At 39.6% G+C, this 22,867-nt stretch overlaps 1 protein-coding gene and 2 long non-coding RNA genes across 3 annotated transcripts; 2 read left to right on the forward strand and 1 right to left on the reverse strand.

Moving 5' to 3' along the window:
• Window positions 1–495: 495 nt before the first annotated feature.
• LOC146371776 (uncharacterized) lies at window positions 496–1,854 on the forward strand. Its single transcript, XR_014802797.1, has 3 exons — window positions 496–1,503; window positions 1,579–1,641; window positions 1,726–1,854. It is a non-coding gene; the product is annotated as an uncharacterized LOC146371776 (long non-coding RNA).
• A 100-nt stretch (window positions 1,855–1,954) lies between these two features.
• Window positions 1,955–3,584, reverse strand: LOC146371777 (uncharacterized). The gene is made up of 2 exons (XR_014802796.1): window positions 2,620–3,584; window positions 1,955–2,539 (listed from the first exon to the last, which is right to left on the reverse strand). It is a non-coding gene; the product is annotated as an uncharacterized LOC146371777 (long non-coding RNA).
• Window positions 3,585–6,659: 3,075 nt separating this feature from the next.
• Window positions 6,660–14,288, forward strand: LOC146371778 (hydroperoxide isomerase ALOXE3). The gene is made up of 14 exons (XM_084954254.1): window positions 6,660–6,895; window positions 9,030–9,234; window positions 9,369–9,450; window positions 9,564–9,686; window positions 9,810–9,913; window positions 10,146–10,318; window positions 10,395–10,538; window positions 10,711–10,914; window positions 11,065–11,151; window positions 11,257–11,423; window positions 11,670–11,791; window positions 11,883–11,983; window positions 12,686–12,856; window positions 12,962–14,288. Exons 1-14 carry the CDS (start codon window positions 6,749–6,751, stop codon window positions 13,139–13,141), a joined length of 2,010 nt encoding a protein of 669 aa, XP_084810380.1. The 5' UTR covers window positions 6,660–6,748; the 3' UTR covers window positions 13,142–14,288.
• The last annotated feature ends 8,579 nt before the right edge of the window (window positions 14,289–22,867 follow it).

Genomic DNA, 22,867 nt, shown 5'->3' on the forward strand with positions numbered 1-22,867 from the left:
TCACATTCACACACTGGTGGAGGCAAGCTACAGTTGTAACCACAGCTGCCCTGGGGCAGACTGACAGAAGCGAGGCTGCCATATTGCGCCATCGGCCCCTCTGGCCATCATCAGTAGGCGGTAGGTGAAGTGTCTTGCCCAAGGACACAACGACCGAGACTGTACGAGCCAGGGCTCGAACCGGCAACCTTCCGGTTACAAGACGAACTGCCAACTCTTTGACCCACGACCGCACAAATTTATAGCACATTTGCATAAAATAAAAAGCACTGATAATTACCAAAATCATTTTTTATGTTTCTGTAATGGTTAGTGCAGCAGTATGCACGAGCTGAATTGTAAGTATTGTTATCCATTAATTTTCAAATTTACTGTTTTATAAAAAAGAAGAAGAAATAGTAAACTAATTATTAATGCCTATTACCCTAACACACAAGTTGTGTGTCACGACTTAAGCGAGTCACCATGGAGACGGAGGGAAAGAAGGCACGGTCAATGTATTTTACAGCGCTTGAGGCCGAAATTCTGATGGCAGCATATGCCGATAACATGCAAATTTTGCGGAAAAAAAGTAACACAGCCTCAGCTGCAAAAGAAAGGGAGCATGCATGGCAAAACATAGCCGACAGAGTCAATGCGTGAGTGTTAATTTAAACATTGATCTAGGGATTTCCACCCATTTAACACGTTATTTTATTATATTTTATTTTATTTTTTATTTTATACATTTTATTTTGTGATGTGATGTGAGCGCAGGTGCAACCCAACAGGCCCCAAACGTTCCTGGCAGCAAGTAAAAATGAAATATAAAAATATAGTCCAAACAGGTAAGGTGTAATTGTATTATGAGCCATAGTGCTTGGTCTGTTTGTCCTATGTAAATCAATTGCAGTTAGAGGCTACATTAATTTTCTTTCTGTAAGCACTTATTGAAATTATCCGAGCACATTACAAGTACATATTTGCTTACTCTGTATGCTCAAATGTGACCCGTTATAGCCAACAGAAAAAAAGCGGAGGCCCGAAAAACAGGTGGGGGTCCTCCACCACCACCACTCACAGAGGCTCAGCAGTTGGCCCTCAGCCAAAACAGTGGGCACCCTGTGGCTGAAGGCATCTCTGCGGGGACATCCTCTGAGTCAATAACCCCGCAAGACACAAGTGCCTACATAAGGGGTAAATCCAAAATAATACATGATGTGCATACATCCTTTCTTCACAGTCACCTTTGCAGTGCTACTCATTCATTTGATAAACTCTTTACCATAATGAATTATTTTGTAGTGAAGTTATTTCCCTACTGATTTTGCCTTCCCTCAGTCTTGGTTGTCTTTGAGAGCATAATGACAATGAAGTGTAAGGTGATTGGTATATGTTTGTTAATTGCCATTTGGTCCCTTGTAAGTTATAAGTGACCTGTATAAACCTCATATTCTATCAGTTGATGGTGATGGTGTACTGCATCTGGTGCAGCCTCCTGTTGAGCCAGACCAACATGCAGTTGTGAGTACTCTTAATACTCCACAGATTATATGAGTTTACAGTAAAACAGCAATGTTGTTAATTTCTTTACTACAGGAAAATAATGAAGAAACATTGACAGCTGTTACAGAGGAGGAAGCAACAGAGACACTTTATGAGGTTTACATCTTACAATGGAAAATATAACAATTGAATAAAATGTGGTACTATAATAAAACCATGGACTTTCCATGTCTCTAACAGAGTGATGATGGAAATGAACAGGAAGAGGGTCCAGCCACTTCTCCAACAAACCTTTCCTCAGCAAGATGTTCAGCACTGATTTACAACCAACCTAAGTAGGCATGTACTATGAATGTCAATGCTATTTTCTGTGTTTCAATAGCTCCCTGTAAAGCAGCTGTACAAGACCTATTTGATCAAGAAAATAAAAAAATGCGACTTGGAAATGGAACACTTCAAGCAGCAGATCCAAAAGACCAAGATTGAGATTTTACTGCTGGAACATCAGTTAAGGGTGGGTGAAGTGGTCAGAGATGGACGAATTATTTCAGTGTTTGAACAACATAATAATATACTTATTAATACTTTGTGTACAGGAAATACAGGCGACCAATAAAGCCAGTTGAACAAAAAATCTGTTTATTCGTCTTTCAACATGTTGAGGTGATGGGTCAAAGGAAATGATTGTGACATATGGTGTCTCTGACTGCTCTTCCATCTTGTATGTCCGTGGGAGGGTCAGGATGTTCATGGTTTGGATCACTGCTGATGTTTGGTTCAGAAGGACAGTGTTCTCCTCTAATTGTGGCAATGTTGTGAAGAATCACACATGCCACAATAATGTCACATGCCCTTTCTGGGGTGACCCTGAGTCTTTGAAGGCACTGGAACCGGGCCTTAAGCATTCCGATAGTCATTTCAACTCTGGCTCTTGTCCTGCAATGAGCCAGATTATGTCGCTGCTGTGGGCCCGGTTCAGGGTCAGGGTAAGGGGTAAGCAAATAGGGTAAACATGGATACCCCCTATCACCAAGCAAGTAGCCAGTGAACTCTCCTAAGACAGAAGGATACACTTCAGTTCAAATGTCCCTGTAGCAATCGGTCTTTATATATTTTAAAGTATTTTCAACTCACCATGTCCAAATTTTGTGCTCAGTGTACATTCACGAAAAATTCGTGAGTCATGAACAGAGCCTGGCCACTTGGCTTCCACATTTGTGATAATGTTGGCAGCATCACATATGATCTTCACAGTGCAGAGAACACAAATTAGCATCCATTACTATAATGAAATAATTTGTTAGTTTGAAATGCTACAGGGAACTATGTACCTGTACATTAATGCTGTGGAAAGACTTCCTGTTCACATAGTCTCCTTCATTTACTGAAGGAGCAATGATTGGAATGTGAGTGCCATCTATACAGCCAATCACGCCTGGGAACCCTGAAAATAAATGTAAAATTTAAGTAGTAGTTCAAGTATCACCACATCATGAATTAAGTTTTGTTCATCCTGATACCTGCAATTTTGTGGAATCCCTCTTTGATAAATCTTGTGGGTCTATGACCGGGGAACACCACAAACGAGTACAGGAGACGTTTCAGTGCAACTGTAACATTCCTGACTGCCCGACAGACGGTAGCCTTGGAAACGTGCTCAGCGTCACCAATATTATACAGAAAGCTCCCGTTTGCAAAAAAACGAAGTGCAATACAAATAATATGTACAGAACTGAGAGAATGTCCGCGATGTGTCACATGAGCAATATTAGGCCTGAGGATGTTATTCAAATGAATTATAGATTGTGCTGAAAAACGGTAACGTTCACACAGAAAATCATCAGGAAATGATAAAATGTCCAAACGCGCTCTAATCACTCTCTCCCGGCGGAGAGCTCTGCGGAGAATTTGGGCTTCAACATCTACTGGCTCTTCAAGGAAGGGGCACGCCATGTCTGACACTTCCTACAGTCAGGTTTCCGACAAAGAGGCGGAGAAAGTCAGGGTTAGTTGAAGTAAACCTGCTAGGGGGCAGGTTAGCTTCACGGAGTGTGTCGTCATAGTAACTCACTCAGAATTAATCTAAACTCGCTTTGTGAAACCGAAAAGCCAGAGTTTTCGTTAACTCAGGGAATACTTACTCAGAGTTTGCACTAAACCGGCTTTCTGAAACAGGGCCCCGCAGGCAAACCTGACTCACCACACAAATTCTTCAAACTGGCTTTAAAAATAACAAACACAAAGAAGGAAATTTATTCGCAACAGAACGGTGGGAACAATCACGCTTTCCTCTTGCTGTGACATTAAATACCAATGAAGAAATACTAATGAGGCTCAGCAAATTCAAGCATTAAAAATCTTTTTGCATCTCTGATTTCTTTTTCTGTAGTTTCCACAATGCAATCATGGGTAAATAAAAGCTAAAGGTGACAAAGGCTCGCCTGCATTACGCATGTGAGCTGTTGTCACTAGACCACATATACAGTACATCACTTTATGTGGAACAGAAAGGGGAGTGGACAATTTCAGCCGAACATTAAGACAGTAATTCTCAAAATAAATCTTGGAAAATAAACTTTTATATGTAAATGTTATTCTTTGTAAATAAGGACTGTGACTTTAAAGCCTGTAGATTTTTAAGATGTTAATCATTATCTGACTTTTATCACGAATCAGATTATTTTCCTGGTGATGCCTAAGGGAGGTGGATATCTTGGAAGAGAAGAAAAACACAATCCAAACAAACATCTTGCCTGACCAGTACTGTTTTCCAGTAAGGAGAAACAGATTCTATGTTCCAATACCAAACTTACATTTAAACTTTGACAACACTTTCAAGTTTAATCATCTGAACTCGTGTTAAATAAGTCACTGTTATCTATTGTACACTGCATCATACATTTGTTTAATATCGTTTTAGGAATTGTAGGAATGGCTGTCACTATGTGTACTTTGATTTTTTTCCCCTTAAATTAACTTGACCTTGTAGATATTATACATACATACATACAGACACACACACAAACACACACACACACACACACACATACACACACATATATAGATATATACATATATATCTATATATATACATATATAGAAAGCTCCTTACCATGCATGGAGGGTTTCACCCCAAGTCCAGCACCCTGAGGCTGTACGCTAAGCGGAAGGAAGGGGGCCGGGGACTGGTGAGTGTCAGCACCACAGTCCAGGATGAGACAACGAACATCCAAGAAAACATTGGGAAGACGGCCCCAACTGACCGAGTGCTCAGTGAATACCTCAGGCAGCAGAAACCCAAGAAAGAGGAGGGAGACGAGGAACCATCATGGAAGGACAGGCCCCTGCACGGTATGTACCACCGGCAGATAGAGGAGGTGGCTGATATCCAGAAATCCTACCAGTGGCTGGACAAAGCTGGACTGAAAGACAGCACAGAGGCACTAATCATGGCAGCACAAGAACAAGCTCTGAGTACAAGATCCATAGAGGCTGGGGTCTATCACACCAGGCAAGACCCCAGGTGCAGGCTGAGTAAAGATGCTCCAGAGACAATCCAACACATAACAGCAGGGTGCAAGATGCTAGCAGGCAAGGCATACATGGAACGCCATAACCAAGTGGCCGGCATAGTGTACAGAAACATCTGTGCCGAGTATAACCTGGAAGTCCCGAGGTCAAAATGGGAGATGCCCCCAAGGGTGATGGAGAATGACCGAGCTAAGATCCTGTGGGACTTCCAGATACAGACGGACAAAATGGTGGTGGCTAACCAACCGGACATAGTGGTGGTAGACAAACAGAAGAAGACGGCCGTAGTGATCGATGTAGTGGTTCCGAATGACAGCAACATCAGGAAGAAGGAACACGAGAAGCTGGAGAAATACCAAGGGCTCAGAGAAGAGCTCGAGAAGATGTGGAGGGTGAAGGTAACGGTGGTCCCCGTGGTAATCGGAGCACTAGGTGCAGTGACTCCCAAGCTAGGCGAGTGGCTCCAGCAGATCCCGGGAACAACATCGGAGATCTCTGTCCAGAAGAGCGCAGTCCTGGGAACAGCTAAGATACTGCGCTAAGATACTGCGCTGATCTGATCTGTTATTGTATATTTTACACATGTTGGTATGGGATATTGTATTTGATTTAAATGTTATATACTTATGTGGTATGTGTATTTTGACTTTTTTGCCATGATGCCAGGTCTCTCTTGAAAATGAGATTTTTAATCTCAATGAGATTTTTTACCTGGATAAACAAAGGACTAATAATAATAAATATTGCCACAGTTCAAACTGATCTTTTCCAGAGAGAGAAAGAGTTGGTGTTGGTGCTGGTGTTAAGCCATTCTTAACTGTGAAGAAGTAATCTTTAAAGTCAATATGGGACAGACACAAAGCAAGTATTCAGACCACAAACAAGAAAGACTTAATGCAGCTGCTCACTGTAAATCTGCATCGAATAACTTCATGCATCTTTCCACTTGAGTTTTGAGGTTGAGTTGAGTTAGCTGAGCATGCAGGTTACAGTAGGTAAGGGTAAAGGACCACATATACATGACTTTATTTTGACAGACATATACAAGGGGATAGGCCAGTGTAGCTCTAAGAGGGTTACACAAAAAAGGGGTTACAGCACATAACCAACACTTTCTAACTATGACTGAAAAATCACCTTAAAAATCAAAACTTTCTCATTAAACCTAAATTTTCATTTCTTATCCAATTCGGGGTTGCACATTGGCTGGAACCTATCTCATCTGACACTAGACAGTTTATATTTATATTGATGCTGTTTATTTGATACTAAATGGATCTACTAACCAACGGGAAAACAATAATTATCTGGAAAAATGTCTGTGAGTTTTTTTCCAAGTATAGACTACACATTCATCTAAGGAGCTGCTCTCAAGCAAACCTGATTAACCAGGCATACCTGTTAAGTTAATTTTTAAAAGGGAGAAATCTAACTCCCACTTTTATTGAAACCACAAATAAAGCCGACGACTAGTGCAGCCTCTAACAGAAGAGTAAGAACAGCTCCAAAGCAAAGGTTTGTGTACTTACTGCGCTTGTGCTTGCTATGATAGCTGATTATCATTGCATTTTAGGTTTAATAATGTACCCGGGACAAGATTCAGTGAAGCTGGGCTTAAACAAGAATTTCCTTTGATGAATATTTTTAAGTTTACAAAAGTTAACGTCTTTCTGTTGTTTGCTATCATATTTTTGAGATTTATTTTCTTCTACACTTTTTCAAAGACATAACCATGGCGGTGTACAAGCTAGAGGTGACAACTGGTGACATGAAACACGCAGGGACAATGGACAATATATACATCACCCTGTTTGGAACAGAAGGGCAGAGTGACCGAACTAAGTTGGACAACTTGGGCATCGACTTTAAATCCGGCAAGGTAAGATATATTCAGAGTAACAATGTTTATAAAATAGGGGTGGGGGGGCCTTGTTCCTTTTTCCAGAGGCAAAGTCCAGCCATGTTTTGAGTCACTATTAGGGACTAGGGAGAGAACCTACCAGCACCCGATGCCATAATATCGCCTCTGTCAGTGCGCCCCAGGGTGGCTGTGGCCAGTAACGGTTTTTGATACGGCGACACGGGCGGTTGCCGGGGCGGCATCTTGGTGGGGGGCGGCATCACGGGCATCGGCAAAAAAAAAAAAAATTGCTCGTACTCATGCTGCCCCGACATCAGCCAGCGCATATTGGGAATGGTACAGGCACCGATCGGTTTTCTATCACCCATTTGCTGGGAGTAAGGGCCCCCTCCGTTTGCGAGGTGCGCCTGCTGCTTGCGGCACAGGGAGGAGAGGGCGGGGCGCGGGGGATTCTCTGGCTGGCTGGAGCAGCATCTAATAACTCGCAAAATAAAACAAAATAAAAACAAAACAACAAACACGAAAAGACCAGACATTATGATACAGACTTATAATTTGCACCGATGTTTTTTTGAAATTCTATACGCGAAAAGTGAGCGCGAGAGCCCTCGGTGCGCCTGCTCGCTGCTGAAGTCAAAGTAAAACTTTATTGTCATCTCCGCTACATACAGTCCAGCATATAGAGAGACGAGACGACGAGGCTCCAGTTACGGCAGTGCAAATAAACAAACAATAAATATAAGAACAGTAAGAAAATAAATATACGCTTTAGGACTCGGGGTAAAGGGATCAATAACAATTTAAAATTTATAATTTACAGTTTGATGATTTAAAGTCTCACACACAACCCGTCGAAAGGGGAGGGGGCCGGCTGCTTCCAAATAGAGCCCATTTCATTCATAATGTTGTAAATTATCCTTCGATGCTTGTTCCCTCCTGGGAACACGGCGGGTCTGAGCCCGCGCTGGAATGGTAGCGCTGGGCAGGATGGCTGCTGTGTTTGCTTCGGATTACTCCTCACCCCCCACCCGACCCTGTGGCTTGTCACGTGTTCCATAATGTTGTGCTGTGGACATTTATGTGCTTTTTTCTGCAGAGGAGTTTTTTTGTTTCCTGTTCTCATGCTGTCCTCCCAGGACTCTTCCCATTGTAGTGTATATTTCAGTGGGTTTTTTTCTGTAACGCTCTCCGACCTGTATCCCCATGTGATGTCTGTGTTGTGTGTGTAAGGTGGGGGGGGGGGTCCTATTTCACTGCAGGGCAACCTGCACGTGGCGAATAAAGCCTTGATTGATTGATTGATTGAAATGATGCAAAAAATATTATTTTTAATAAATATAATAAAAACTACTGAATTGAATTGTTTATGGACTATAACAATGACAAATACTCCCCAGCCAGTGGTTTGGTACACCTTGCTAGTATTGGGGAGGGAACACTATTTTCCTTCAGAACTGCCTCAATAGAGGAAAATTCCTCCGAGAATTTGAGCCATCTTGCAGTTGCACCAGATTTTCCAGCTGTGCATCCACGATGTGCATCTTCTGTTCCAAAACATGCCAAAGGAGCTCTGATGTCTGGTAACGGTGGAGGCCATTTGAGTACAGTGAGCTCATTGTAATGTTCAAGAAGCATGTTTTAGATCATTTGAATGATGCTCAAGTGGTACTAAGAGGCCTAGAAGGTGCCAAGAAAATTATTCCCGCACCATTACACCACCAGCAGCCTGGTCCATGCTTTCAACATGTCCATGCTTTCATGTTGTATTATGCTTTCATTATGCCAAATTGTGACCTTTGCAGCAGAAATCAAGACAACTCCAATATTCACCCAGGCTTTTGATGCTCAGTTTGAATTTCAGCAGGGTTTACCATGTCTATATCCCAAAATGAATCTAGTTGTTGCCATTTGATTGATCATATTTGTGCATTAATGAGCAGCAGCAGAAAAGGTGTACCTAATATAGTGTCCTATGAATGTATATTGAAGTCCACTAAATTCTGTCCTTTTTTTTCCTAGCACTTGAAAGCTTTAACTTGAGTGACTGCACTATTGCAGGAGTCTCTAGCTTGCTTTCAACATGCATGTATGATAAAGTTGAATAATGCAACGAGTTTGCTTTTTAACGTTTGTTTTATATTCTGACTTCCAGACAGGAGCGTACACCATAAAAACCAGTATGTCACTGGGAAAGCTTCTTCTTGTCAAGGCTGAGAAAGATCCATTTTTTCTAATCTCAGAAGATGAGTGGTACTGCTCCAGAATAGTGGTGACCACTCCAGAGGGAGACGTCGTTCTCTTCCCCTGTTACAGATGGATCTCCAGGGGAGAGCTGGTGGAGCTCAGAGGAGGGCGAGGTCTTCTAAAAAATGAAATGGCAATTCATTATAAGTTAATGATGCTAATATCATTGAATGTTTTTCAAACATTGTTGTATTTTGCTTTTGACCATTTTTTTTATTTTATTTGAAACCGTTTTTATACCTCACAGCTATGAAGGTTTTTGAGGATGATCATCCTCTGCTGATTGACCACAGAAGAAATGAGCTACTAGATAAAAAGAAATTGTACCAGTAAGTTTACATGCATATTTATACTGCTAATACTCTTACTTTTGTGTCTTTTAACATTAAACATTGAGCTATACACATGACTTTACACTTTTCTTTTTTGTTGTTGTTTTTAGATGGGAGATCACAGATGAAAAGCTACCACATCACAGCCATTTAAAAAATGTGTCCGAGTTTCCAGCTGAACTACGTTTCTCTGCAGCCAAATCAGATGAGCTGTTTCATACCAAAAGGATGATGTAAGTTAGGAATTCAATCTGTATCTTAATAGTAGCTCCAAAAAAAGGGCAAAAGATTTTTTTGAATTGTGAATTACTGGTCATGTATCTTGTTTAAATTTTTTCTTACTCCTCCTCACTTAGTGGTGCTGAACTGATGTTCAAGGGGCTCGCTGGATCTACTAAACAATGGAAAAACACAGATGATATGAAGAAGACCTTTTGGTTCAAAAAGACTACAATATCAGGTAGAAAACACCATCTTGGTGAAATACATCTACATCAACGGCTGACGGCGTCAATAATTGTCAGCAGCTAAACCTGAAGAAATTAGACTGTTTTATAGGGCCGTATTATAAAGGACAGTCTGAATCTTGTTTTTCTTTGTTGTTAGCAGTGATTATGAGCAGGTACTCATTTGTAAAAGCTCAATGATTACTGACAAGATAGGAAACAATATTTTTTGCCAATGTGTTTCAGAGTATGTCATGCAACACTGGAAGGATGATGACTTTTTTGGATTCCAGTTTCTGAATGCTACAAACCCAAATGTGATCAAGAGGTGCTCAGAACTTCCCCCAAACTTTCCCGTCACAGAGGAGATGGTGAAGCCATTCCTGAGAGATGGGACCTCCTTGAAGCAGGAAATGGGGGTATGAATGAAATGTAGTTTTAAAATTTGCTGTCTCCAGTTAACTTCTGAGCTTCTGTTCTCTGTTGTTTGTTCAGAAAGGAAATATCTTCATCTGTGACCAGAAGATCATGGATGGAATACCCACCAGGATGTATGATGGTCACCCTCTGCAAGTGGCAGCTGGCTTGTGTTTGTTCTACATGAACCCAGAGAACAAACTGATGCCAATTGCAATACAGGTATTTTACTGAGAGAACAGATGGCATTCATATTATGAGCTCTTTTGTGTTGCGCAGTGATGACGTGCGTGTGGAGCCACTGGTATCATTATGCATTTAAGTTGTAGTTTTTCTCTCTTTTTGTTTGTATTTTTTCAATATATTTATTATCTTTATTTTCTTATAAATTCAGCTGCATCAACAGCCTTCTGAGCAGAACCCCATCTTTCTGCCCAGTGACTCTGAGGCAGACTGGCTGCTAGCCAAGCTGTTTATTAAAAGTTCAGATCTACTGGAACATCAAACAGTCTATCACCTCATGAGCACTCACTTTCTGGCAGAGGTCTTTGCTATTGCTACTTTCCGCTGCTTCCCTGAGATTCATCCTCTATACAAGGTAAAATGACACCACAAATTAACAGGTGTGGTAATATATACTATAGAAAAATGTATTTCAACATTAAAAATAATTTATTTTCTGTTAACTGAACTTCACTTTGATTTGTATTCTAACTTGTATTTGGTATTTTACCCTCTGTCTGCACAGCTTCTGATCCCACACTTCCGTTACACTCTGAACATAAACAGCGGGGCTCGCAACTCTCTTTTGGGACCTGATGGGCCTTTAACCATTGTATGCATATGTACATCCCAACGCTCTCATAGTTCTTGTATTTTATATTTCCATAACTATAAATTCCAGAAACCTACCAAACTACAACTATTTAATTACCAATAGAGTTCACTTGGATATGAGGGGATAAAAGAGCTCATGAGACGGGGTCTCTCCAGAATGACCTACAGCTCCCTCTGCCTGCCAGAGAACATCGCTGCACGAGGACTGCAGTCAATCCCCAATTTCTACTACAGAGATGATGGCCTCAAGCTGTGGAACATCATCAACAGGTCAGGATTAAATTAACTGTATGGGAATACTACAGTTTTTAAGCAACAGCATTGCAATACAGCTGCAAGATGTTCATTACTAGATAATATTAATCTGATTTTGTTAGTTTGGTACACTACACATTGCATTTATATTTTTGCAACTACAACAATGATTAATTGATGGAAATTGGTGTTAATATGGTTTTACAATGCAAATTTAATATAAAATTGTATTTACATACATATATTACATATTTCTACCAGCTTTGTTAAGTATATAGTGGAGCACTATTATCCATCAGACAGCGATGTCTGCAAGGACACCGAGCTGCGGGAATGGATCAATGAGATATTTACACACGGCGTCTTAGGAAACAAACTCTCTGGTAAATAATAAATACCCTTAATTATATTTGTCAAATAAAGCCTAGGTTATAATGAAAAAATAGTGACTGACAGCGAGCGTTCTGTTAACAGGGTTTCCGGCATCCTTTAATACTGTTGAGGAGGTGATCAAGTTTATCACCGTGGTGATCTTCACAGTGTCAGTTCAACATGCTGCACTCAATAATGGACAGGTATGACAGCACGCTATGTAATTATGTTTGATCAAGTACAGTGAGTCTTTGCATCTCCCATAAGGAATTGATTCAGCTGCCTTTTGGCCACAGAGAAGTGTCTCTATTCTATTCCATGTTTCCCTGGTTTGCATTTTTGTAAAGGATACATACTGCAGCAGATCCAGAGAAACATTTCATAATTTTACAAGAAATTTAGGAGCATTTGGCTGAGTAAGTCAAGTCATTCCAAGTTACTGCACCCAGTTCTTTGGATCATTGTCCCATCATGCTGGGATAAGCTGAGTTATCAGATTTTATGCAAACATGTGAATGTTGTCAAATTCTGACATTCTGAAACCAACTACATTTTCCAGCTATTCAACGTTCACCTAATGCTATCATAAGGTGAAGCAAAAATCAAAAAACACACATTATGGCACGCAAAATCTTGGACCACATTTATCATTTATATAACTATATAAAACATTTAGTAAAATCTGCTTTGTCAGTTATTCTCTCCGACTATAATTCCCTTTGCTTTATGTATCAGAAAAACATAATAGAAGAAGAATAATAGAATTTGCTGTAGCTCTGAAGATATTAGTGGATAATGTTTAACATGAGAACAGATATCTACACTTATTTACACAGATACAATAGCTGTGTCCTTTGTTTGAAAAATAAAGCAAGTCATTTATAAAAACTTCTGTTTCATTCTAGTTTGACTACAGCTCCTGGATGCCCTGTGGCTCAGTCCTGCTTCACAAACCTGCTCCAACCACAAAGGGCCAGTCAAGCATGACGACATTATTGGAGACTCTTCCAAATATTGGGGAGACAGTAAAGTTTGCAGGAATGCTTTGGATACTTTCCCACAAGTATACAGATGTGGTATGTATCTTTTTTTCTTTTCATGCTTTATTTATATTCCTTTAAAAAAAAAGAGTATCACAAATAAAATATTGCTAGTTTGACTAACTAATTTTGCCTCTGCAGGTTCTGTTGGGTCAGTACCCTGAAGAACGATTCGATGAACCTACCCCGAAACAAATGATTAAAGAGTTTCAAGCAGAGCTGTCCTACCTCAGTGAAGAAATTACAGCAAGAAATTCTCGGCTTGAAGTACCCTACACATATCTGAGCCCAACTGAAATAGAGAACAGTGTAACCATTTAGTCAACAATACATGGTATCCTGCTTTCTTTGTCTATAATTCTGGTACATATAGTACCAAGTGAGGTGACGCTGGCAGCTTCTCAGGTTTTATATGTTAGTTGTATCATGATAAATAGGCATGTACATCTACTATGTATTACATAGATTAAGAGATTAGTTTGGGGACATTGGGGGACATTTTTTTTTACAATAAAATGATAAAATGGTTTTTAATTTGTCATAATTTCATGCTTTTTAAAGAATATACATACAATTAAAATAGTTTGTTCCTATACGACTAAAAGTAACATGCACATCTGAGACTATCACTCCTTTTTTTGGTTGTAGGAGGCACATGATAGACACAGTGTGTGCATAGCTAATGTTACCAAGGATATGTAAAGGTTAGTTCTTCTTTTACAATGCTGAAGATTTAGACTGTGAGCCAATGTAAGGTTTATAGCACAGTTGTCTAAAATAAAAAGCACTGGTAATTACCAAAATAATTTTTTATGTTTTTGTAATGGTTAATGCAGCAGTATGCACGAGCTGAATTGTAAGTAATTTACTGTTTTATAAAAAAAGAAGAAGAAATAGTAAAGCTCATTATTTTTTAATTAAGATACCAAATTTTATTATTTACTTGTATTCCTGAACGGAAAAAATATATATGCTTGGTTCAAGTCCAATGTGTTGGCTAAAATTTGGGTATAAAAATGTGAACTCACTTTATTTCCCTAATAACAATATAATTCTTAATTTTAAACAACTTTTTGACAAATTTCTAAAATATTTCTTTTGTGTTTTCATGACAGGTGGCCTAACAAATATGTTAAGCAATGTACAATATACATTTTTTCACTTTCTTTTGAAAGGAGGAAATGACAGAACGGTGGGAACAATCACTCTTTGTGTAAAGCTGTATGTTTTAATTTTCATCTTGCTGTGACATTAAATACCAATAAAGAAATACTAATGAGGCTCAGCAAATTCAAGCATTAAAAATCTTTTTGCATCTCTGATTTCTTTTTCTGTAGTTTCCACAATGCAATCATGGGTAAATAAAAGCTAAAGGTGACAACAGCTCGCATGCATTACACATGTGAGCTGTTGTCACTAGACCACATATACAGTACATCACTTTATGTGGAACAGAAAGGGGAGTGGACAATTTCAGCCGAACATTAAGACAGTAATTCTCAAAATAAATCTTGGAAAATAAACTTTCATATGTAAATGTTATTCTTTGTAAATAAGGACTGTGACTTTAAAGCCTGTAGCTTTTTAAGATATGAATCATTATCTGACTTTTATCACGAATCAGATTATTTTCCTGGTGATATCTTGGAAGAGAAGAAAAACACACCCGAAACAAACATCTTGCCTGACCAGTACTGTTTTCCAGTAATGCGAAACAGATTCTATGTTCCAATACCAAACTTACATTTAAACTTTAAAGTTTAATCATCTGGACTCTTGTTGAATAAGTCACTGTTGAAGGAGCTCATCTATTGTACACTGTATTATACATTTGTTTAATATTGTTTTAGGAAAAAAAAAAGCTGTCCAAACCTAACCACTTGTTTCTTGGGAAACTGATTTCAGTTTCACAAGCCAAATCCAGTGTAACTGTGGTGTACCTTCTCTGGAGAGGCCTAAAAAGCAACTTTGTTCTCTGTTCCAGACTTTCACTACTTTTCTCTAACAACTGTATAAGCGCTATATGGTGTAGAAGGAGAGAGTAGTTATGATAGCAAGAAAAGACAGGGAGAGACAGACACACTGGAGTGGATAATTAATTAATTTACCCATTACCCACTAATGGTCAATATGTGGAAGATAAGGTCTGTGCTAACATATGTACAGGTAGGAAATGCTACATTTTATTCTGAGCTGCTATAATAAAAATGCTTTGTAGTCCACTATAATCCATTTTAACAGGTGTCCATTCAGTTAATTGAGACAATCCAGTCCCATGACAATTCTGGCCCTGTCATAAAGCAGAAATTGTTTATATGCTAATAAATGCAGCTTTGTGCAATCTTTGTTAGCTAGCATCAATTTAGCTGAGGGTAGCTGGTCAGGCCAGCAGGACAAAAGTAGCAAACCAACAAGAAGTTCACATTTCCAACCCACTTTATTTTAAATCTAATTCATTATTAACCACTCTCTCGTAAATCCAGCTGTCCTTCATTGTAACAGGCTACGAAAAAAATTGAATGAGAGAAGCAGAAGATGTTGGACCAAAGGTTTTTACTTGACTACAGCAACAGTGGAAAAAGTCCCTTATCATATGAGATCTGTGTTTGCCAACTTTTTCCAGAGTATGTCATAGAGCACTGAAAGAATGATGCTTTTTTTGGATTCCAGTTTCTGAATGCAATAAACCCAAATGGGATCAAGACATGCACAGAACGTCGTGGCGGTAACATGACATGTGTCAAAGATTAGGAAGAGGGGCAGTTCAGGGTGTGGTAATGCACGGTTACTGCTTTTTAGATGACTTCCAACAGGACTGTAAATACAGAGGATACTAGTCATTGGTACCATTGAAAATCTGCATTATAAATGGGTTGGGGGTTTTATTCAGAAGCATCAGTACAATATCTTTCAATATATTTTCTATTACAGCTGCATCTTTCTGCCCAGTGACTCAGAGGCAGAATGGCTGCTAGCCAAGCTGTTTATTAAAAGTGCAGATCTACTGGAACATCAACCAGTCTATCACCTCATGAGCACTCACTATCTGGCAGAGGTCTTTGCTATTGCTACTTTCCGCACCTTCCCTGAGATCCATCCTCTATACAAGATAAAATTTGGTGAGATACACTATAAAACCCTTCTATAGTGATGTTTCTATATTACTTAAATCATTTTATATCATATAGAGGACTTTATTCTGATCTTTTATCAAATTTTTTACTTTGATAATTACCTTCTATGTGTACAGCTACTGATCCCACACTTCCGGTAAACTCTGCACATCAATACTGTGTACAACTCTGATGGGACTTCAAGCAATGTGTGGATTCTCTTTTTTTATGCAATATATTTAGAAATTTCAACTAACACCTATCTGATTACCAACAGAGTTCACTTGGATATGAGCGGATAAAAGAGCTCATGAGATGAGGTCTCGCTTCCTGCAGCTCCCTCTGCCTGACAGAGAATATCACTGCATGAAGACTGCAGTCGATCCCCAACTTCTATTACACCGTGGAGCATCATCAACAGGTCAGCATTAAGTTAAGAGTATGAAAACTGCTACAGTATGAACTTTTTTTTCAATCATTATATAGTTAACAACAACAGTTGTCTATAGGCACTTTTATATTGTAAAGAAGCGAGGAAGAAGTAGAGAAGTATGAACTTGATGAAAGACTAAATTTAGAAAGGGCAATAATATGGTGTCACTTGGTAGGGAAAGAAATGAATGGATCATAAAGAGAACCATAAATGGGGTGGGATGGTATAGGGTGATGGGCTACAAGAGAAAGTAGACAAAAGGTAATTTGTGACAAATGCATGAGGAGTAAAGAAACGGGAGGTGCTCAAGCACATAGAAGCATAACTGTTATATTAAGTTTAATCAAAAAAGAAAGCTTGGTCGTAAAAGACATCCAAACCCAAAGTGAGAGCTGGTTCCATAGGAGAGGGATCTAATAGCTAAAAGGTCTGCCTGCCATTATTCTTTTGCAAACTCTGGCAAACAAATAAATTCTGGATTTAACTGGAAGCCAATGAGTAGAAGCTAATATGGGAGTCTCGGTGATGATGAGATGAGAGATGAGATAGCCTTTATTTGTCAGTTGCAGTTGCCCACAACCGAGATGACAGACCTTGCCAACCGTACATACAATACACAAACATCACATTGGGGAGACAGGTCAGGCTAGGTAGCAAGGGGGGAAAAAAACATTGAAATGTGTAACACAGAATACAGGAATGCACAGATATCAACACACCATACCACAATAAACACAGACAAGCAACATGGGAGAGTATTCCAGTGTGTACAGCTGATCTGGGACCGCTGCAGTCTTCGATTGCGCCTCCAGCTGATCCGGTGTCCACATCGGATGGGAGGTGAGCATGGGAGGAGGCGTTGGATCCGGGGTAGGGAGGGTGATAGCGGGGGCGTATCAGTGTACGTGTTTCGTGCGTGTCCATGTGGAGGGGTGATGAGTGAGTGCTTATCAGTGTATATGTATGTGTGTGCGTGTCCATAGTTCAGCTGAGACAGTGTCCTTCGCCCTGCCAGGCTAAGTAAACAGTCTTCCAGCCAACCCAGGTGGCCTTGCATGGAATGGGAATGAACGGTCTAAACACAGTCGTTATCAGGGAGTTTTTGTTCGGCTCCAGCCTTGAGCCCACAGCTGGCGCCGAAGGGATAGCCGCATTATGATGGTGGTTTTTCTTTTATGCGAACAACTCATGAGAATTTCAAAGTTGTTCTTTGACACTGGACTCTTAATCTCCCGTTGGAGAGCAGCAAGCTTCTCCATGATGTTATCAAACTTGCGCTCCGTGGTCTTGTCATTCTTGTGCTCAAAGAGCAGATTCTGAGACATCACGACCGCAGTGAGCTGCTCCAAGATGTGATCCAACTTTCGCTCAGAGGTCTTATTCTGAGTATTCACGGCAGCCATAAGCTTCTCCAAGATCTTAACCATGCTGCACTCAGTGAGCCCATTCTGAGAAGTCGCGCCTCGTCGCATCCTTTCAATCCCAGCGGGAAGCCTTGGGGGGGTTTGAACAGCCAGTTCCGCTTTCTCAATTCTCCGATAAGCCAGGGCCAAGCCAGCTCCGATCAGCAAGAACCCAGTTATCATGGTTCCGAATAGGTAGATATCTTCAGCGTCCTCGATCGACAGTCCCGCCAGGAACACGATCCTCCATGTCTGCCACCCGTCCATCGTGTATCCGGCAGGGAGAGTCCCTCCAGAGCACTCGGGCTCTCCCGAGCCCAGACTTCTCGTTGAGAAAAGGGTGTCAATAGCATTCAAAGACCAGTTGATCAAATCCATAATTCTCTTTTAGGTTTTAGAAACAGACTGTGAGAGAGTGTTCCAGGGAAAAGTAATACAAAAAACTAGACAAGGACATAAGAGCTAAGCAGGGAAGATAAGGGAGAGGAGAGGAGAAAAAGTGCATCCGCCTCCTCCAAGAGCCAAAGACTGTACTCTCAGTACTCTCAGTGCAGTGTTTTGGATCAGCTAAAGGTTTTTCAGAGCGTTTTTAGGACAGCCTGACTCTGAAGAATTATAATAGAGTAGCAAAGGAGTAATAAACTACTTTGTCACTCGGAGGCAGGATGTCTTCATTTTGGCAATTCACAGTAATACTGGAGGCCATGTCATTCAGGAAATCCATTCAAGCATTACATAAATGTCTACAAATTAATTTGTTAATAAACAGTCTTGCACATCGTTGGAAGTGTGGTGATTAATTCTTCAATTAAAAATGTTGCAGTGATGTCAGATTCATTGAAAGTCAAACTGTCATGTTTTTGCCAGCTTTATGAGGAATATAGTGGATTAATACTATCCGTCAGATAGCTTCAAAAGATGATCCACAAGATATTCATGCATAGCTTCTTGGAAAACAAACTCTCTGGTAAGATGTAAATGCTCCAAGTTTTATTCTGTATACATAAAATCACATACTATTACATTTTTGTGTGAGTCATGACTGTGCTGTTAACAGGGTTTCCAACATACTTATACTGTTGAGTGATCAAGTTCATCACAATCCTGATCTTTACAGTGACAGTTCAACATGCTGCAAACAGACTGGTGAGGCAATGAAATGCATAAAGTGTTTCAATTAAAACATCTTTTATATACAGGTTGTCAATTTTAGATCACATTTTATAGTAAGCTAAATTTAAAGTCCAGAGATTTCCTGATGATTTCCAGAGGAAGCTGTGTGCACAGCTGTGAAGCTAATTTACTCAAAACTCCTATATCTAGTTTGACTACCACTCCTGGGTGCCCAATGGCTCGCTCCTGCTGAGAAAACCTTCTCCAACCACTAAAGGGTTCAGACAAATTTGGAGACTCTCCCAAATGTTGGAGAGACAGTGGAGTTTGCAGGAATGGCTTGACATCTCTCTCAGAAGTGCACTAATGCATTAAGTTTTACATTTTATCAATTCATGATGCACAACCCTCACTAGCCCCAAAAATCACCACTCCCAAAGAAAAAAAAGTAAAGCAACATAAATACATATACATATATTTGTTTTTTAATCATTGTTCTGGTCACAATCCTTACCTGAAACTCCTTCAGCCATGGACACTTACTGCTTATTAGTGAAAGCTTATTGCTTTCACTAGTAAGCCCAGACATGAAGGTAAGACCAGATGTTTGGTATTTGTACAAACTGAGGTCCTTGATCAAAGGCCAAAACTGTGAAGTAGAGAATGGCCAGATGTAACAAAAAGGTTTTGTAATTCACATTTTTAAAGATCGTATCACTAAAACGGTTGACCTTTTTTCATTACTTTGCAGGTTCTCGTGGGTCAGTGCGCTGAACAGCAATTTGATGAGTTTGCCTTAAAGCAAATGATTACGGAGTTTCAAGCCCAGCTGTCCAAACTCAGTGAAGCAATTACAGGAAGAAACTCTCAGCTTGAAGTACCCTCCACATATCTGAACCTGATTAAAATAGAGATCAGCATAATTATTTAAGAAAGGCGTCAACTGGCACCACCAGGCTAACTTACATGGTAGGAGGTTAATTCATACATGCCTGACAAGGTATTTTCATGCTAGAACAGTTTTTTGGTTGTAACCGAAAAGCTTTTAGTGTTTTTATTTAGTAGTAACAGGATTTTACACTTTTTTGAAACCTTACATTCATGTGGAAAGAAGAGCAACTGATTTGTGGTAGGTGGATTATTCTAATGTGGTATTGTCATGGCTGCGGCAGCAGACATGTGGAGTGGTGAGAGAAAGGACCCAAGTGCAGGCACTGATGAATGACTGACACGTGAGCTTTATTTACAGTGGGGGAAATGAAATACAAGCAAGAGCTGAACATGGCAGCGGCTAAACTAAAACAAAGCCAAAACTGGGTGAAACTAAAATATGATACAAAGGAACAAAAGTCTGGGACTAGAAACCCAAGACATGAAACATAAAGACCTGAGACAGAGGAAGACACAGGGCTTAAATACACAGGCAGGACAACGAGCGATTGGGGAACAAGGTGGCAACACAGCCGGGACAAATCACACATAACAAGACAAAGGATGCAAAGCAGAATACCCAGACATAAGGAAAGGACTTTCAAAGTAAAACAGGAAGCACGAGACATTCGCAGACTCAGAGACACAGACTTGACATGACTGACTGGATATGAAACATAGAACACAGGGAAGACACAGTTACTGAAACCAGGAGCTAGAACTACAAATATAAAATGAACAGAAAACCATCAACAAAACCAAAGCCATGAATAACAAATAATAATGGAATATAACTTAAACACATGACAGGTATAGTGAAAAACATGAATTCTCCAAAGGGATTGTGTTTAGAGTCTCTTGATTATACAAACTGATCCTTGCCACCAATTGCACGCATGTCCATATACTGCGGATGCTCACATTAGAGGTGTTGGTCACTTCTAAAGTACAGTATTAGAAACAGTGCATGTACAGCATATAGCATGCATGGTGGCAGTGTACAACAATTATTCAGCTTTAACTGATCAAATGGTGAACTGCATGTACGGATCATAATTTCATCTGGTCAGATGAGTGGCAAATTCTGTGCATGATGGCCTAAATTCTTCCGACAAGAGAGCACATCCATAAGTCAAAAATGAGCAGATCTAATAAGGGAAAAACAAGTAATCTAACAAAATGAATACTATGTAAGTGCAGATTTTACACATGCTCAAGAGACGGCTAAAGAAGAATCAATACAGTTTATAAGGTTGACCCCCTTTATTTGAAATTGAAGCTAGTTGTGCAGTCTTAGAGGCAGCTGTTCTCTAGAGGCAGGTAAAGGGCAGGATTCATCTAGAAAAGTGCTGCTTTATTAAAATTCTTCTACTTTAAAAGATGTGTGTAGAAGAACACAAATCACCATTTAGGGTCGAGTCAGGTCCTGAGCATACCTCTATTAATTAAGTTACTGTGCCTTGTGATTAATCCACACATTGCTGGTGTCGTTTTCTGCTGCAGGATCCGTTAAAGTTTCTGTTATTGCCTAATCTCTGAGTAGAAATGTGATTAAAACCCTGAAGCACTGCAAACCTATCGGCTCACTGCAACACAGAATCTGGCTGCCTAACACGCATCCTTGCTTTTCTTTGGATTCTCCTCCTTCTCGTGCACCACATTACTTCTACTCTGTATAAAACCAGCATTTTGTCATTGTTATTATTATTGTTATTATTACTGAGGACCAGAAATATTTGGATCTTAGCCCTATACATGCAGGGTGATTCTGAAGGATTAGAGGACAGAGCCCAAGTTTTGGCACTCGGCCACCCAAAGCAATTATGTGCTTGTTCTGGTAATACCTTCTCTCATTCCAAATAAATGAAAACGCCTAATGGCAACAATCACAACCACACCACACAGCTTAAGATGTGTTTAATCTCCACATACATGTGCAATAAGCTCTGAATATCAAATAGAAAACTTTGACCACTCTGGGTTTTTTTTTTGGTTTTTTTTACCAGATTAGCTAAATGTAAATATTTTATTTCTTTACTTGGAGAACAAGTATGGTGGAGCATGGTAAATGGTAAATGGCCTGTATTTGTATAGCGCTTTACTTAGTCCCTATGGAACCCAAAGCCCTTTACACTATATTCAGTCATCCACCCATTCACACACACATTCACACAGCATCACTGTGGTGGCCTCTAGAAGCACTACATGTTTAAATGTAAGCACACAATAAATATCCACCAAAGTTGAAGGTCAACTTAATAATTTATGGATTAAAAATTGACAAAAAAAAACTGAGAACTTAGATACCATTACCAGTGTGGTGGTTTTGTCTACACATAAAATGTACTCTATAAAAATGTTAAATATTGTGTCAAGTTTGACCTCTGGCTTCTTCTAGGTCAACAGCTGATCTGAAGGCCAAAGTGATGATAAAGCTACGTATAGCTATTTAAAACTACGTTTCTCACTGCCATTGTTCGTGCTGACAAACTACAAGCATAGAGGGAATCCTATTCTAAATATTGTTTTTAAATATCACATTACTTTGTGCTTTTGTTTTACCTGTTCTTCAAGTTCGAATGAGGTCAAACAAATTTTGTTTTTAAAGCTGTACTTAAAATTCAAGTGCCACAATTAGAAAATTATACTGGTATCCGGGTATTCTAAATATCATGTTATAGTTTGCAAAAAAGTCACATTTGACCTCTGATCTCACTTTCGCACTTCACGTCTGCCTTTCTTTCAAATCTAAAAATCTTTAGTTAAAAGTATTGTTTGCTGCCTACAGTAGTTAGAAATGCACTGTTATATAATATTATATAATAAACTCAAGTTATTCGTGTCCAGTTATTTATAAAGCAATAGATGTTATCCATCTGTCACGCTTCCTTTTTTATTGCACTACAGAAGTACGTAAAAAACAAAAGACAAAGAAAAGAAAATGAATGTATAGAAAATACAATACTTTTCCCTTAAGAGTAGATGCTGCCCAGAGAGTAATGTGTTTTCTGAAGCGCAGTACTTTGAGCTGTCCAGTCTCACGTGGCTTCTGCAA

This window comes from Perissodus microlepis, chromosome 15, assembly GCF_051167445.1.
Source record: "Perissodus microlepis isolate ML-2025 ecotype Zambia chromosome 15, ASM5116744v1, whole genome shotgun sequence".
NCBI classification, from domain to species: Eukaryota; Metazoa; Chordata; class Actinopteri; order Cichliformes; family Cichlidae; genus Perissodus; species Perissodus microlepis.